Source organism: Rhipicephalus microplus, chromosome 2 (genome assembly GCF_043290135.1).
Source record: "Rhipicephalus microplus isolate Deutch F79 chromosome 2, USDA_Rmic, whole genome shotgun sequence".
In the NCBI taxonomy this organism is placed as follows: Eukaryota; Metazoa; Arthropoda; class Arachnida; order Ixodida; family Ixodidae; genus Rhipicephalus; species Rhipicephalus microplus.
In genome coordinates, this window is record NC_134701.1 from 292,199,676 (window position 1) to 292,215,023 (window position 15,348).

At 47.5% G+C, this 15,348-nt stretch overlaps 1 protein-coding gene across 2 annotated transcripts in view; it reads left to right on the forward strand.

Moving 5' to 3' along the window:
• LOC119162522 (glutamate receptor 3) overlaps positions 1-15,348 on the forward strand; it is a 91,923-nt gene that overhangs the window by 49,703 nt on the left and 26,872 nt on the right. For both annotated transcript variants that reach the window (XM_075882258.1, XM_037414812.2), the window contains one exon: positions 4,454-4,652. In XM_075882258.1, the coding sequence (XP_075738373.1) occupies positions 4,454-4,652 (199 nt within the window). The remainder of the gene's footprint in view (positions 1-4,453; positions 4,653-15,348) is intronic.

The following is a 15,348-nucleotide window of genomic DNA, read 5'->3' on the forward strand; positions in this document are numbered from 1 at the left end:
ATATATACCCTATAATATGGATGGGGAGCTCTGGCGACACCCTCTTTTGAATGAGCCAACAGTGCGAAAAAGCCAAATCTACCCCTCAGCACGCTGCTTCGCATTGGTTACAATGAAACCAGGCTTCGTGTCAAGGGCAATCGACAAAGTTGGGCGGTGTTTTCGAACCAGAGGAACTCTTTCATTTGTTTGTCCTTACACTGAGTGCAAAAGTACACCCATGCAATAAAGGTGTCAAAAGCTTTTCCTGATGATATTCTAGCAGCGAAGCTCCTTTTAGTCTCACCTTGTCCCACTTCAGGCGTAACGGCCAATATCTTCCGAACCGTATAAAAGATGGCGCTGTCTCAATGAAGTATATACAAACTGCTATTGAGTGAGGATATTCTATATGGCGCTGTACCACTACTCTCCGATTGGCTGCTGCGTGGTCTGCGCCTGGGTGCGTGGGGAACGAGTGCCTCGTTCAGTCTTCTGGATCGTCGTCGTACGTGTTGAGTCGTTGGTGGGGCATGGACGAAGCGGAGCGGTGGGCGCGGAGGGCAACTGTGGCTCGGGCTCGTCGCCAGACAGACAGACAGACAGACAGACAGACAGACAGACAGACAGACAGACAGACAGACAGACAGACAGACAGACAGACAGACAGACAGACAGAGAGACAGACGGACGGACGGACGGACGGACGGACGGACGGACGGACGGACGGACGGATGCCTCACTCCACTTATCATCGCTCACACCACGGATACGAGTATATAGGCTGTGATTTTTAAAGCCACCAGCTGTTTAAGTTCATTTCCGAAGCACCATGGCTTCTGAGATTCGTTCCGGCCGAGCACCTCAGAATAGCTGCGGCCGAGCTCCTCGCAACCGCAGCTTAACCTGAGGCCACGTGTAAATCATCTTGGTCAGCCTGCACACTCTAGAGCGCTGCTCAGCCGGTGCGCGCCCTCTTTGTCATCTTCATAGTCTGTTGGCACACGCGAATGGGCGCCTGGCTAATTAGCTATTTGGCTGAGCGATATACTTAGCGATATATTAGGGCGAGGTCATGCTAAGACCAAGATATTTAGGCCAAGTCGTGGTAAGACAAAACTACCCCACATCCTAATAAGGCCAAGGTAATCGAGCCATGTAAAACTAGAACTTTGCTATATAAAGTTTACAAGCATGATGACTATCAGGATCGTGCTAATAGGAAATACAATAAATAGCTCTATGCTGCGGATGACTTTGATTATTGCACCCGACATAATTATTGCCGCTTTAATTGAAACATTAACAATTAGGACTGTACAAGGTTATGTTCATTAGGCCTTAGGTAATGAGTATAATCAAATCAAGATAGAGGTGATGTGGCCTCCACTTCGAAGCAGACCAAGCAGATGAGTAGACGACCCAATTGAAAAGCTCGGAGAATCTAAGTTGTTACAAGCTCCTCTATGGCAGTGCAAGATGACCAAACTATTTTATATGCAAAGATGCTGCTGCTTAGCATACACCGCACCAAACGCTTGACAGTTACACAGGCATCATGACCGTCACGAGTTGAACTAGGGCCTTTTCAGGATCAACGAGTTTGCCCGCCGCTGTGGTCTAGTGGCTTAGGTACTCGGCTGCTCAAATCCCGGCTGCGGCGGCTGCATTTCCGATGGAGGCGGAAATGTTGTAGGCCCGTATGCTCAGATTTCGGTGCACGTTAAAGAACCCCCGGTGGTCTAAATTTCTGGAGCCCTCCATTACGGCGTCTCTCATAATCATATGGTGGTTTTGGGACGTTAAACCCCACATATCAAATCAATCAAATCAAGGATCAATGAGTTTGTATCCAAGTTCATGCGTGAATCAGTTTGATTGACAGACGCCCACCACTTTTGCTCTTGCCGAAGAGCAGTGCTCACGCCGCAACCCCAACGAGCAGCACAATTCAACTATCAGCTTCGTCGTGCAGACTATGCCCACACGCCCGCGGACGCAAAAGTTATATCACAACGGGGCTTCTACCTATCGCATTGAATTTCACCGCGCTCACGACGTATCCACTCACAGCCGTTATGGTGCGAACGCTCCCGATTGATTGATATGTGGGGTTTAACGTCCCAAAACCACTATATGATTATGAGAGACGCCGTAGTGGAGGGCTCCGGAAATTTAGACCACCTGGGGTTCTTTAACGTGCACCCAAATCTGAGCACACGGGCCTACAACATTTCCGCCTCCATCGGAAATGCAGCCGCCGCAGCCGGGATTTGAACCCGCGCCCTGCGGGTCAGCAGCCGAGTGCCTTAGCCACTAGACCACCGCGGCGGGGCCGCTCCCGATGGCAACCTGTCTTTATGTTTATCTGCAATATTTGATATCAGGGAAACGTGCAGCACGAAAGCGCTGCATCTGCACCCTTGCTGCCTTCGATGGTGGAAATTTCCATGCTACAGGTGGAACGAAAGAACTTTCCTGAAGGAGGACAAACGCCCACGAACACTCCTGTCGGAGGCGCGGGTTGAGTTGGCAATGAAATAGCCCGACAATCAGGCTGACGGCCCTGCACTGCTGAAATGGTGACTGAGTGGTGGCACCAACGTGTACGCACGCGGTGCCTCTTCGATAACCATCAAAAACACTCAACATGCGTTTGAGACGCCACGCGTGTTCTTGTTGCTATTTTGATCAGCGCTGCTATCATGCGCTCCGCACTGCCGTCATGTCTTGGCCGCCGTAGAGCAAGCTTGGAGCGAACTCGTCTGCCCTAGAAGCGCGGCACGTGCTGCATAGCACCCCTAGATGTACAAATTCAATGAAGATAAGAAGAAAATGTAGTTGAAGTGTACAATATCTGAACGTTTAAGGAAATGGGACACCGAAAATCGTAATCTTGCTCTAACATAACCCTATCGATGCTTTTTCTGAAGTTTTCATAATGTCAAATTGTTTTATTTTCGTTGAAAATTATGTACGTGCGAACGAGAAGGCTGATGTTGAAGCTTAAAAAGCCTCGTATAAACTCTAGAACTGTGCGTCACGTTTTCCCGAAGAGACACCAACACCCTACTTCGACAAGTAATGCGCAACTTTATCTTTGAGTACTAAACCGATTGAGAACGCCGGCACAAGCGGCTGCGTAAATGGCACCCAGAAATGTAGTTCCTCACGTCTCTTAAGTTAAATCGAAGCACCGCATGAATGATTCACCACGTTCCTTCCGGTGTGGCATACACAAGACGTTATGCCCACTTGAGTGACTGCGGGGACACAGGTCCTGATGATGGCCACTGTCAGTTGCCATAAACACTCGAACATTTATCTTTCGCATCTCCAGTGTACGCAAGAGAATGCCAGAAACTAATCTCTTCGAACATCAACCGATGGCGTTGTGCTAGATCCCTGGCCTAACGTCAACAGCAAATGCGGTTACAGGAGTCGTCGTAGCATGCTTCCAAGCTACTGGACTGGATGCCCATGTTTACATTTGCGTAACCGGACATCATTTCCCTATTATCGTCAATTCCCCTCTCTCGCTTCTCCTCAGTGTAGAGTGGCAGCTCAGAGCTAAGTGTAGTCCAGGCCAGCCTTAGCTTGCTTCATTTTTCCACCGACATTGAAAATCATGTACGCGCGTGGCGAAAGCGCGTAGTAGTAAGACCTTCTCTCAGGCAACATGGCATTGAGCTCTCACTCTTGTTTCGCTATGTTAAAGCGTGACAAACTTCGATATATTTACCGTTTGTTAAAAATTAAATGTGAGCCTGAATAAGATGTTATACAATATGAATATGATAGGTGTGTTGAAATGATCGGTGTGCTGCAAAAACTGTGAAGTTCTTCATGCACTCGAGCAGCCATAAAACTTTTTTCAAAATGCAGTTGAAGCGCCCCACCAACTTCCTCCTGATGGATGGAAGAACTTTATAATAGTTCAATAGGTGGCGCTAGTGTCCTAGCCTGAAGCAAGCCGCTGCCACGTCGGGACCGGAAGACCTTTCAGTCGCTTCTAAAAATTTAGAGTTCGTTCCTGTACGTTCCACCACATCTGTGGTTGGCCTCGAAGTGGCGGTCTAAACTAAGCTGTAAAGGACAACTGGACGCATGCTATACAACAGCGAAATTTATTGCAATTTATTACACCCTTCCCTGTTGCTTCGCATTTATAGTTCATGTATTAGCTCTGAACGTCAAGCTATAGTAGAAGTTTGTTGTTAATAAATCATTCAGAATTATTTACATGCAAATACTGAGTAACACTTTCGCTTGAAGGACTGCACACATTAGCGGAGTATTTTTTATTCAAAAAAGGGACACTTCGTCTAACTTGTTTTTAGTTTAGGCCAACAGTCTTTTCCAAATGAAAGAACAGATAATGTGTTGTCAAATGAGAAGTATGTCTCTCCAGCGAACTTGGATATCATTCAATGAAGCCCTCATGTGACGCCATTTGACGCCCTTGCACTCACAGGTCTGTTGGCAGCCGACTGATCAGCTTCGGATGGTGGTTCTTCGTGCTGGTCATGCTATCAATGTACACAGCGCAACTGTGGGTGAATCAACCTTTCAAGGCACCTTCTCCTCCAGTGAAAGATCTGAAGGAACTTGCCATGCAAGATAAAATCGAATATGGCATCGTCAAAGATTCTGCCACCCAACAATTCTTTCAGGTAAAGATCCCTCTAGTTGCTCCCTTGGGACGCTTATGAATGCTCTCTTCAGATATTTTTTTTTTGTTTTCTGTTTTCTTGGTTTTAAACCCACCCTGCATTATTCCTATCCCGCCTCATGTCTGTATTATTCGAATTAGTAATAGTCATTTGACCACTATGGCACAATCAGCATCCGCTTCAGTAGCTCTGAGGTCCAGGTTGCGGGTTTGCTTTCCGTTAGATGGGGAAAAATGCAAGAACTCAGGTGCACTTACGTGAAGGTGCTAAATAAAAATCTCAGGTGGTCAAAATTCGGCAGATATTCTCCGCTGCGGTGTTATTTTTTGGCAGTTTTTTTTTCAAGAGCAGTGTGAATAACTTCGCTCGGCATGAACGATTCGTTGCGAGCACTGTTATGATGGTGAGATAACCTGAACGATACGCACTGTTGTGCGTATCGCCCCTCAAAATATAGTATTTCCTCAACTTTGTATCTAATTGTTTACCAGTGATGTTGTATGCCCGCTTCCTGTATGGGTCTGCAGAAGACTTACAGTAGTATTAAATAAATAAATAAATAAATAAAAAGTAGAGAATGTCACTATTGACGTGACTGTAGGTCGGGGTAAGCGGATACAAATGCCAGGCCGATTGAGTCAGCTGGAATTGGTTGTCTACCGAAGGGTTCGCCACACGTTACATGATTTTTGTTTTTTCCCAGTATACGTTTCAATATCATAACGCTTTGTTATGACGTTCATCGTCTGTTGCTATGAATTTATGTGTCACTGCTTGATTTACATTGAGTTGGGTTGGTGGTTTGAACTGTGCAAATGGCATGTGGAGAAGTGAAACATAATTTGCTGTCAAACTAATCATGTCCTTGGTATGAAAGAAGCAGTTCAAGGTTTCAGAAAACAATCATATTTCAACAATACCCTTAAAGTTCCTTTGAACAAAGTTTTACGAACGTTAGCGTGTGAGCTCCATATATCCCCAGCATATGGCTCATACACAATACAGGGGGTAGCCAAGTAGGGAGCCGATTATTCTATTAGGCTGAATAATGTTACTCGAGACAAAAGGCCCAACAGCTTCGCTTTGCTGAAAATATTACTACATAGTTATCTTCTATCCTTCCGCACGCCTCGCTTAGCATTCATTCCCAAGGTAGTTGGGATCTGCGAATTTTTCTTTAGAAATGAATGTTTGATTGTATTTCTGTCTCTCCCGATCCGTTGTCCATGCGAGCGCCAACGGCCATGGCCAAAGCCACCTAAGAAATTACAGTATGTCCACAGAATGAATGATGATGAGTGGGGCTAAACCTTTGTTTGTGCGTGTGTCCGGACGGAGGGACAGACTGATACATGGATGGAAGCATGGAAAGACAGACGGACGGACGCATGGGTGGACAGACGGATGGAAGCAGACAGAAGCACGGACACATGGTCGGATGGAGGGAAGCACGGATGGATGGATGGACGGGTGAACGAACAGACGCAAGGACGATTGGACACACGGACGGACGGATAGACGGACGGACGCTTCGCCCCATTTATCATCATTAACTCCTTGGATATGCTGTGAAAACCACTAGGGCACTGCACGGGCCGATTTTTTCGGCCCGAGCCCAGCCTGGCCCGAAAATTGCATGCTTCAGCCAGCGTGAGCCCGGCCCGCTCTTTCTGAAAACAGCTCGTACTCAGCTCGGGCCCGAAAAGATGGGCCTGGCCCGTCCCGGCCCATTTCAGCCGGAATATAGGATAAAACGAGCCACTATCCACTGCGGTTATTCTGGCGATATCTTCCTCACACAAAAAATATTCTAGTGAGTGTTTTGGAACTTCTTTCTGTGTCACGACCTTCGCTGGTAATGTCTGTGTACTTTCTGTTAATTACACCCGTAACACTTTCGCCAAATCGGTTCCCTTTGCAGGGTCATACAAAATATAACAAAAGTCATATCTGGCTGCTTTGCACTTCAAAGAACGGCTACAAAACATTCTACCCTCATGACATAGAAAAAAAATGGCAGCATATCCACAGAGTGAATGATAGAGAGTGGGGCGAAGCATCCGTCCGTCCATTCGTTCTTGCTTCCGTCCGTCCATGCGTGCGTCTGTGTGGCTGCCCGTGCATCCATCCACCCGTCCGTGTGTGCGTCTGTTTGTGCATCCGCACGTCCATCTGTGTGTCCGTCCCTGCGTTCGTCCATGCATCCGCTCCTGCGTCTGTCCATGCGTCCATCCGTCCGTGCAGCCATCCGTGCATCCGTCCATGCATCTGTCTGTGTGTCCGTTCGTCCACCTATTTCAACACTCCAAGTACCACCATCTCGCATCTTTTCATCATATATTCCTCATATAGAAGCACCGCCCTCCAGCGGACATTCCAAGGACTGAACGAGAGGAGGCACACGCACACTTTCTTACGGCTTGCACTTCGTGTCTACTTCCCATCTTTAACCACCTCAAGTTCATGGTATATACTAGTTCACTGTATTCATGGCACTGCGGCCCAACGCTCACTAAACCTTTCTAAAACCAAGGAGGTTATGCCCAGCGAGTATAACGTAGCGACCCTTTCTTGTCAGATAGTGCTCAATATTCATGCCAATGGCTACTAAGGGGGAAAGAGAGACAGGAGAATTCGGCTTTTAGGGAACGTGCATGCAGCAAATTTTTTATTGTTCAACAATGCACAGAAGAAATCTCTCACCGGCACCACCTTGGAGGTCAAAATGTTAGACTGGTTACACACTACGACTACTACAACTACGAGGGACGAACGGGTGCCGCTATAAAGAGCTTCGCCCCTAAAAAAGGCAGACATTCATAGTGTAAGGAGTCAGACAGGAGACAGCACCCGTTCGTCGGGTAAGCTGTTCTTTATCTCTCTTTTTGCTTCTGCCTGGTGGTAGCCAAGACTGATACTCAGTGCCGCCCTTGATCATAGCACTCGGCCATGACTGCGAGAGCTGGAGCTGCCAACAGTACTTCAGGTAGGCGGGGGTGGCTGAATCGTGGTTACCGGCCCGGATCCCACTGTACCATGGATGAGAGATCCGCCAAAAATACCTCTGGAGGACAACATTGAGATGTCGTCGCCATGGTCGACTACCTCTACCACGCTGCAACTTTGCAAAGAGAGCAGTTTAGGCTATGTTGTGGTCGTTCGGGCTTCGCTTCAGTGCTTGCCGATAGTGGATATGACGGTCGACGTTGACTCTGTAGTGGTGGTCAAAATCGGCCACACTGCGACGTTGACTGAAACCCTGTTCGAGGCTGTTTCCGTGGACGGAATTGGCAGTTTGGTGGCACTCGACGCCGCTAGCCACGAATTGACTTCATATGAATTCTTGGCGACGATTCTGGCGGGTGACTCTGACTACCGTGTCTTGGTCGTAGGCCCATCCCGAAACGCCGACGCTTGCCCTGTCACTGGTCTGAAGATTAGGCTACATGCTTTATTGTTGCGTGTCACACAATGTAGCGTCGAGTATGTTACGTATACGGTGAGTCGAGCTAGTGGCTCCTGTTTAAGTCTCATATGTGCATGACATGTCCCACCAGCAGTCTCACCAGCAGGAGAGTTGGTCGGCAGTGACCTATCGAACACAGCTGCCCCATTGGGCTGGTGCTCCTCAGGTCCTTGAAATACGACAGAGGAAACGTGTGCACAAGGCTAAGTTACATGGTTGTGATCGTGCCAATGGCCTTGGTATTCAGGGTATGGCAGGCCAGTTGGGGCCCCACAATCGTCCTTTAGATAGGGCTTCCCCCGAGCGCCGTCCTGAGGGGAAGTCGAGTTGGATTGGCTGGTAGCACCAGGAATCGGACCGAAAGCAGCTGTGAGCATGGAGCTCCACTCCGCCCATGACTGCTGCTTCGCTCCTTCAAGCCGGTGCCACCCAGTGGCACTTTCTAGAAGGGGGTCTAAGGCCACGAATTATTTCTGATGCTCTGTCTAGGTCGCACGTGCTGCGAGCGCGTTGACAGTTGCAACCCAGAGAGGTAGCTCTAGCTGCCTCTTTGTAGTCGAGTCCGGTACCCAGTCTCACTCTTAGTCATCACAATATTTTGAAGTCACGCTTATCATTACTACAAATAAGGTTATGCAAGGCGGGGCTGTTGAGTTAATGTAATAAGTTCCCCGTCTTCTGCAAACGTCATTTACTATGACATGCTATAAAAAATGCTCCGTCCGGCAAGCCGAAGATGCCGCCCGGTTACAAGAACTACGAGCAGTCACCTGAAGCACCACCATCATAATCGACGAATGGTGGGAAGGGACAGGATTTCTTTCTTTCTTCCCCCACTTCACCCTGAGGAAACTGCCAAATCTAAAACAAACTTTATTCATTCATTCATTCTAGCTACTTCTGGAAGCAATACACCGGGCTGGGCAGCATTACATAAATTAATTAAGTCGTGTCGACTCTTCGGCTGTCTCTAACGCGCACTATGCTTTCACACTCAAATCGAGACGGTTTATTGGCCCACCCTTCTTGACAGAGTCACCGCCACAACTGTTCTATATTCTTTCAAAGCAGCCCACACTCATTAGCAAGCGAGCCACCATCCTCGTTCTCTGATGATGCCTGTCTCGTCCTCTTCTTGTAGCGGCCTTGGATCTTTAAAACTGTCATGTGTTTGTGAAAAATCATTCTGTGGCCTTTATTGGCGCTGATGGCAGTGCCGTCTACAACGTGGCGTACATTCGAACAGTCCAAGAACAAAAAGGCCTCGGCCCCCCTACCCTTCTTCGTCTGTTCAGTCCGTGTCACACGCAATTTTCTTATCGTCCGCCCCAACAATTTCACTAACCTTTCCTTAATATTTTGTCCGCAGGCCACTTTTTACGGTCCGTATTAACGTTGCACAAATCCTCCCCTCAACAAATTACACTCAGCTACAATTTTCAAGTTATTTAAACGATCTAAAATAATGTCTCTCAAAAGCCTCGGCTTCAGTTCATGACTATCTGTCTTCAGGGTTACATCCTTATCAGAATATGAAACTCTGCGCGACGAAAGGACGGAAAGCCTTCACATATGCGTTAGCTTCCATGCCACTTTTTATGTGTGCACTACTCTAATTGACACACGTTTAGCGATGACAGTATACGCTTTCATGGTAGAGTCTCACCCCGCAGCCACAGGCACAATAGTATCGATACTGTTGACTTGAAGGAGCTACGATTGGGACACAGTCTTTTGGAAAGGTGTTGTACCTGTTGAGCGAGCATTGAGGCTAAATCACGTGCATGCATCACAATTACTGCGCACTTGTTTAACACGTGGTTGTCGTCTTAGTGATTATAACCGTTCACAAAGCTCTGTGAGAGTGCAGTGAGGGTAACCATGACGTCGGCATTGATGCATGTCACTCGAATTGGGGTGTGCAAAATACTTAAATTATGGCAGACATTCAGACCAGTTGGCGTCTTCTGAAGTTGTGTTGTCGAAGGGAGAGTAGCTGACACCAAAAGTGTCTTTGTCTACATTTTCCTCTTCAAGTTCGATATTGAAGGGTCTGCTCAGTTCGAAGAGGCGTCAAATACAACTTGGGTTTTGTCGTATGCGGATTACTTCTGGCATTTTATCAGTGGCGATCTTTTCCGCGTGTCTGTCTTTCTTGTGTGGCTTCATACTTCTTCCACAAGGTTCAACTGTTTCTTTCTTCAAGGAAATGGAAACATTGTCATATGATCTTCGCTGATGGCCTTTATAGCGCAACTTTTCGGAAATCGGTGGCTTCTTTGAACCGTCTTATATCGCTGTCTTGCTCCGGGTATGTTTTTCCTGCAACACCACTGGTATGAAGCTCTGAAACCCGTTATGACAAGTAAGAGAAATCCTCCTCCTCATAGATAGGATGCAGGACGCAGATATGTCTGCTCGCATACTGTCCACCTTGCTTATCAACGGGTGATGGTCCTTGAAAAGTCCACCATAGTTTTGTGTTAATTGTTATCAGCACTCTGTTATTCGACACTCAACGAACTTCATAGTTATTTGGCATTACTTCAGCACGAAAAAGTGAGGCCTACTCACCCGCTCCAACCGCACCTCGCCTTTGAGTCTTCGCGTCGTGTATCTGCGGTAGTTGACCGTGTCCAACTCCGATGGCTCGCTATCTTCGTGATCCGTGGTGGCCTCGGGTTTTTTTTTTTTTTGTAGTGAGTTGCGTCGGTGTCGAAGTCGCTGAATCGGCTGACGCTGCCACAGCGTCAGAGGCTTTAAAGATAGGGCCAAACGGGCTCATTCCCGCCTCTATCTTGAAACATTTGAACACCTGTGCGCCGTCGTTGCCCTTCAAGAAACCGCCAATGCCGTCCGCCTATCAGGTTATAATACTTTTCAACGGGACCCATTCACCTGCTTTCTTGTACATAAACCTTAACTACGCAAGTGGTCGACCTCCACATTTCAATACCGAACTCGTACACTGTGGTCGCGGTCCTTCCTCTGTGTAGAAGCGAACCCAAGTGCACATCCTCAATATTTATTGCAAACGTAAACTCTAAAATGTAACATTTGCTGAAATCTTCAGCAGGGCACGGGAGCTTGCGGGGCACTACCCCCATTTAATAGTGGGTGACTTCTAGCCCCTAGCAGTCTTTAGGGCTATCGCATGGAAGAGGTACGTAGAAGGAAACTTGCAGAGCTAACTTCTATGCTGGGCATGACTCTTCACAAAGGCCCTGCGCAACCAACTCGTGTAGGTAACTCTCTCAGCCGGAACACCTGCCCTGACCTAGAATTCACAAAAAACATCAGACACGCAGGCTGGTTCAGTACCGAGAAAACCCACAGTAGTTACCAATGTACTCTTAACGTTACATTTTCTACATGACCCCTACAATGCCCCATTGCACAGGTTCACCTACCGAACTAGGAAGCTTTCCGGCAGTACTTAGCTGACTGACTCTCCCATCTGGAAATCGGTTATTCCCAGTGGGCTCACTCTGTGCTCTAAGCACTAAGAAAACACGACACCAAAAGACAACTTACGGATAGTCATCCGGATGTAGATACCCATCTCCTCCACCTTCGGGAGGCGTGTCGTAGCCTCACAAAGAGATGACACCAACAAAAACACAACCACAAACTCCACATGCGGACACCAGTCTCCCCCAGAAAGCGGCCGAGTAAGGTGCCCAGCTCGACGACTGAAATTGGGTAGTTGCTTGTAACACTGCGGGCAGGCAAATCTTCAGCCGCAAAACATGGAAACTATTCCGCAGTCTGATTGATCCCGCTCAAACGCGAGGCGGAACGCAAAAGCAACTTCACCAAGCTTTTCACAATTTCCATGGATTCACAACACAACTAGCCCTCTCACTACGGGACTGGTATCTTTGCACTCAGCAGGACACGCGAGGCTCCGCGTATTGCTATGCTGGCAGGGAGAACTCGGCACTGGATGCTCATTTCCAATTTCACGACCTTCGCACCGCTCAAGCAAAAATGAGGTGAGGTACGACTCCCGCGCGAGACGAAATCACCGCTAAAATCCTAGCATATCTACCCGATGCTGCGCACCAGTCGCTTCTCGACTATATTTTTGTGACCTGCTTTGGAAAAACACCCCTCCCACTATACTGGAAGAGGTCTCTAGTAACCTTTATTTCAAATCCAGGAACACCAATCAACACTGAGAATCTCAGACCGATGTATCTCACTTCATGTGCGGGGAAGGTAATGAAAACTATCGTCGGGGATCGTCTCTCTCCCTTCTTGGAAAAGCGCCACATTTTTGCCGATTCTATGCATGGCTTCAGGCACAAGAAATCTTCCCCGAACGTACTCCTACAACTACACCACGAAGTACTTAATCCCGTAGAACACCCATACAACGACAAGATCGCTAGCGTTTTACCTTAAGGATGCCTTTGATAACGTCAAGCACGAAGTCATCCTAGCTCACCTAAGCTCACCTTGAACTACATTCAGAACTTTCTTACTGACAGAGCTGCGTACATTCGCATCGATTATCACGAATACGGCCCCTATTCCTGGGCACGCGAGGTACACCACAGGACGCTGTGTCGTCGCCTCTGCTGTTGAACTTAGCTGGCGCAGCTCCCGGCCCACTTTGCTGCTGTCGAAGGGTAAAGCATGCGCTTTATGCCGATGACATCACTTTGTGGGCCACAGCGAGGTGCCTGGGCAGCATAGAAGACAGCCTGCAAACCGAAGCCCATATAGTGGACAAATATGCGGCATATTGCGGCCTCTAGTGCTCCCCACAGAAGTCTGAATTCGTGCACCGTCGGCCGTTGGCGAAGTGCACTTCGTCCATGAACCTTTCTCTGCACAGTGGACCTATTATTGAGCTACAGGAGATCTGTGTCCTTGGACTCCACATTCACAAACACTGCACGGTCGAGGAAACACTTTATAAGCTGCGTAAGTTTGAAGAACAGGTGAACTGTATGATCTGCCGAGCAGCGAGTTCCCTAAAGCAAGGAAGCGCTTTCTCTAGCACATCCTTTTGTCACTAGTCGCATCTTGAATGCGACTCCGTACCTGCACTAACGGAAGCTTCATGAAGATTCTTTGGAAGTCACCCACCGCGAAGTCGTCAAGAAAGCCCTAGATCTCCCATCGCTGCTTCGAATGCAAAACTTCTTGCCTTGGGAGTGGTAAACACCTATACATGGAGCTGCATTCACAACCAGAGGCGTGGCTGTAGGTAGAACGCCTACTTGCCACGCAAATGACCCTGTAAACGACGCCCCCCCTCCTTAGATTTTTATTTTATTTTATTTGCAGCTTCCTTTATTTTTCGGTCACGCAATGATGATAATTTTTCGCTCACGACGAACAACGCTTACGCTGGAATTTCTGCGAAACGTGCTTTTTAATGTTATCGCGAAAAAACAGTTCAGAGCACTAGCATACAAGGGAATGACAACTGACAAGAAATAACTTGTGCTAACAATCGTAATAAAATTTCAAGAGTACCTTGAACAGATTTAAACAGCATAAAGAACGTGGCGTGGAACTCCAAGATATCGTCTGATAGATAAATGCTTCTTCTGTTAGATACAGCATCAGTACCGGCGTAGCCGTATAGACTATTTAACCTAAGACATCTGGGAACCACCATCATCAGCTGTTAAGGCAATGTTTTCTTGTTTTCGGCACTCAAACCCGTAGTCTATAGGTAAACGAAGGGGAGGGGCATCAGGATTTGTGCGGCCATCGAATTGTGGTACGTGGGGCTTGCAAGTGGCTAAGGGTGAGTGTCGTGGCTCTGGCACAACTTAAGAGGGAAGAAATCTTGAAAACAAAATGCACGTGGGCAAGCACGCTAACGGTACTGCGGGAGCTCTGTCACCGAAAGGGGCACGCACACCTCACCGACTGGTGGAGGAGGACGAAAGAATAAAATGACGCCCGTAGTTTTATTGAAGTGGCTTTGTGGCACTAGTATGAGCCAGAGCAGTCAGTGATTATTGTTTCGCATGGTATAGCGCTTCCCCCACACTATCTTGTGTCTTAAGATATTGTATCTACATTACAGAATGTAACGAGTGATACATTATGGAATGTACCAGAAACACAAATATAGATACTAGTTTTTCAAAACGTATCACGATACATGATACCCAAATATATTATCTAAGATAGTATCTCAGATACATGCATCTTTGATATTGCTAAGTCTTGCCCACATCCTCTTGTTGAGCAAACAAACTCGCCGTCACCGTTCAGAGTGAAGTATTTTGCACATACGCTCAGCATGATGCATCGATGAGGTCTTAGGGTCAAAAAGTGAAGCAACTTCGGTTAGAATAAAACCCTTGTTCTTCTGCCCATGTTATCTCGCTTTTTGGCCATTTGGCCCCCTCGATGCGTCATGCAAAGCGTATCTACAAAATACTCCACTCTCAACTGTGTGGCAAGTTCGTTCGCTCAACGACTGGCTTTGGGCTGCGCAAGGGATCCCCCTTCCATAGCGAAAGCTCTCTTGCGTGAGTGGCTTTTCCTAAGCACAGCATGTCAGCCTTTCTAATGAGCACTATTAGGTAGTCTGGTCGGTAGGAATACACCTGTATTTGGGAAGGGTGCCCTGTCATCTCGACTTGTAAAGTTCATCTGTTAACATCGTGTCCCGTGGTGTTTGGGGTACTTGCTATCTGGGAAAAGTAAGTGAGTATGAACTTAATTGAGGTCCTGAGAAGAAAGAAAGTGGTGCCGAAAGCCCCGCCAATCAATCCAGTGGCTCCAGGTCGGGACCGATAGACAGAGTCTTTCGGCGATGGCCTGGGCCTTCTGGACAGCCTTGAGCTGAGCGATTAGATCTGTGCTTAGAAGGGCGGAGTCCCTGGAGGAGTGGTCATAAAATTCTGTGCTCATTTCGGCAGGGCACAGCCAGAGCGTGTGGTCGAAATCATTATATTCGTTGCCACAGTGTGCACATACAGTGGAAAAGTCAGTATTTATCCTGCTTAGTGTCGTTAGTATGATGTATGTACGAGTCTGCAACTGTCTGTAAGTGATTGCTTGTGCTCTGTTCAGATCTCTGGGAAGGAAAAAAAGCGGAAGAGTAGTTATTCGTGGCTCTGCGGAATAATCTCAATGAAACCAATCGGTTCACTAGCTAATCAAAGTTATTATCATTCTGTGTCGACACATGTGAAATTGCTTCTTAATGGGGTTTTCATTTGTTTTTTAATAAATGCGAAACAATCATTTGCG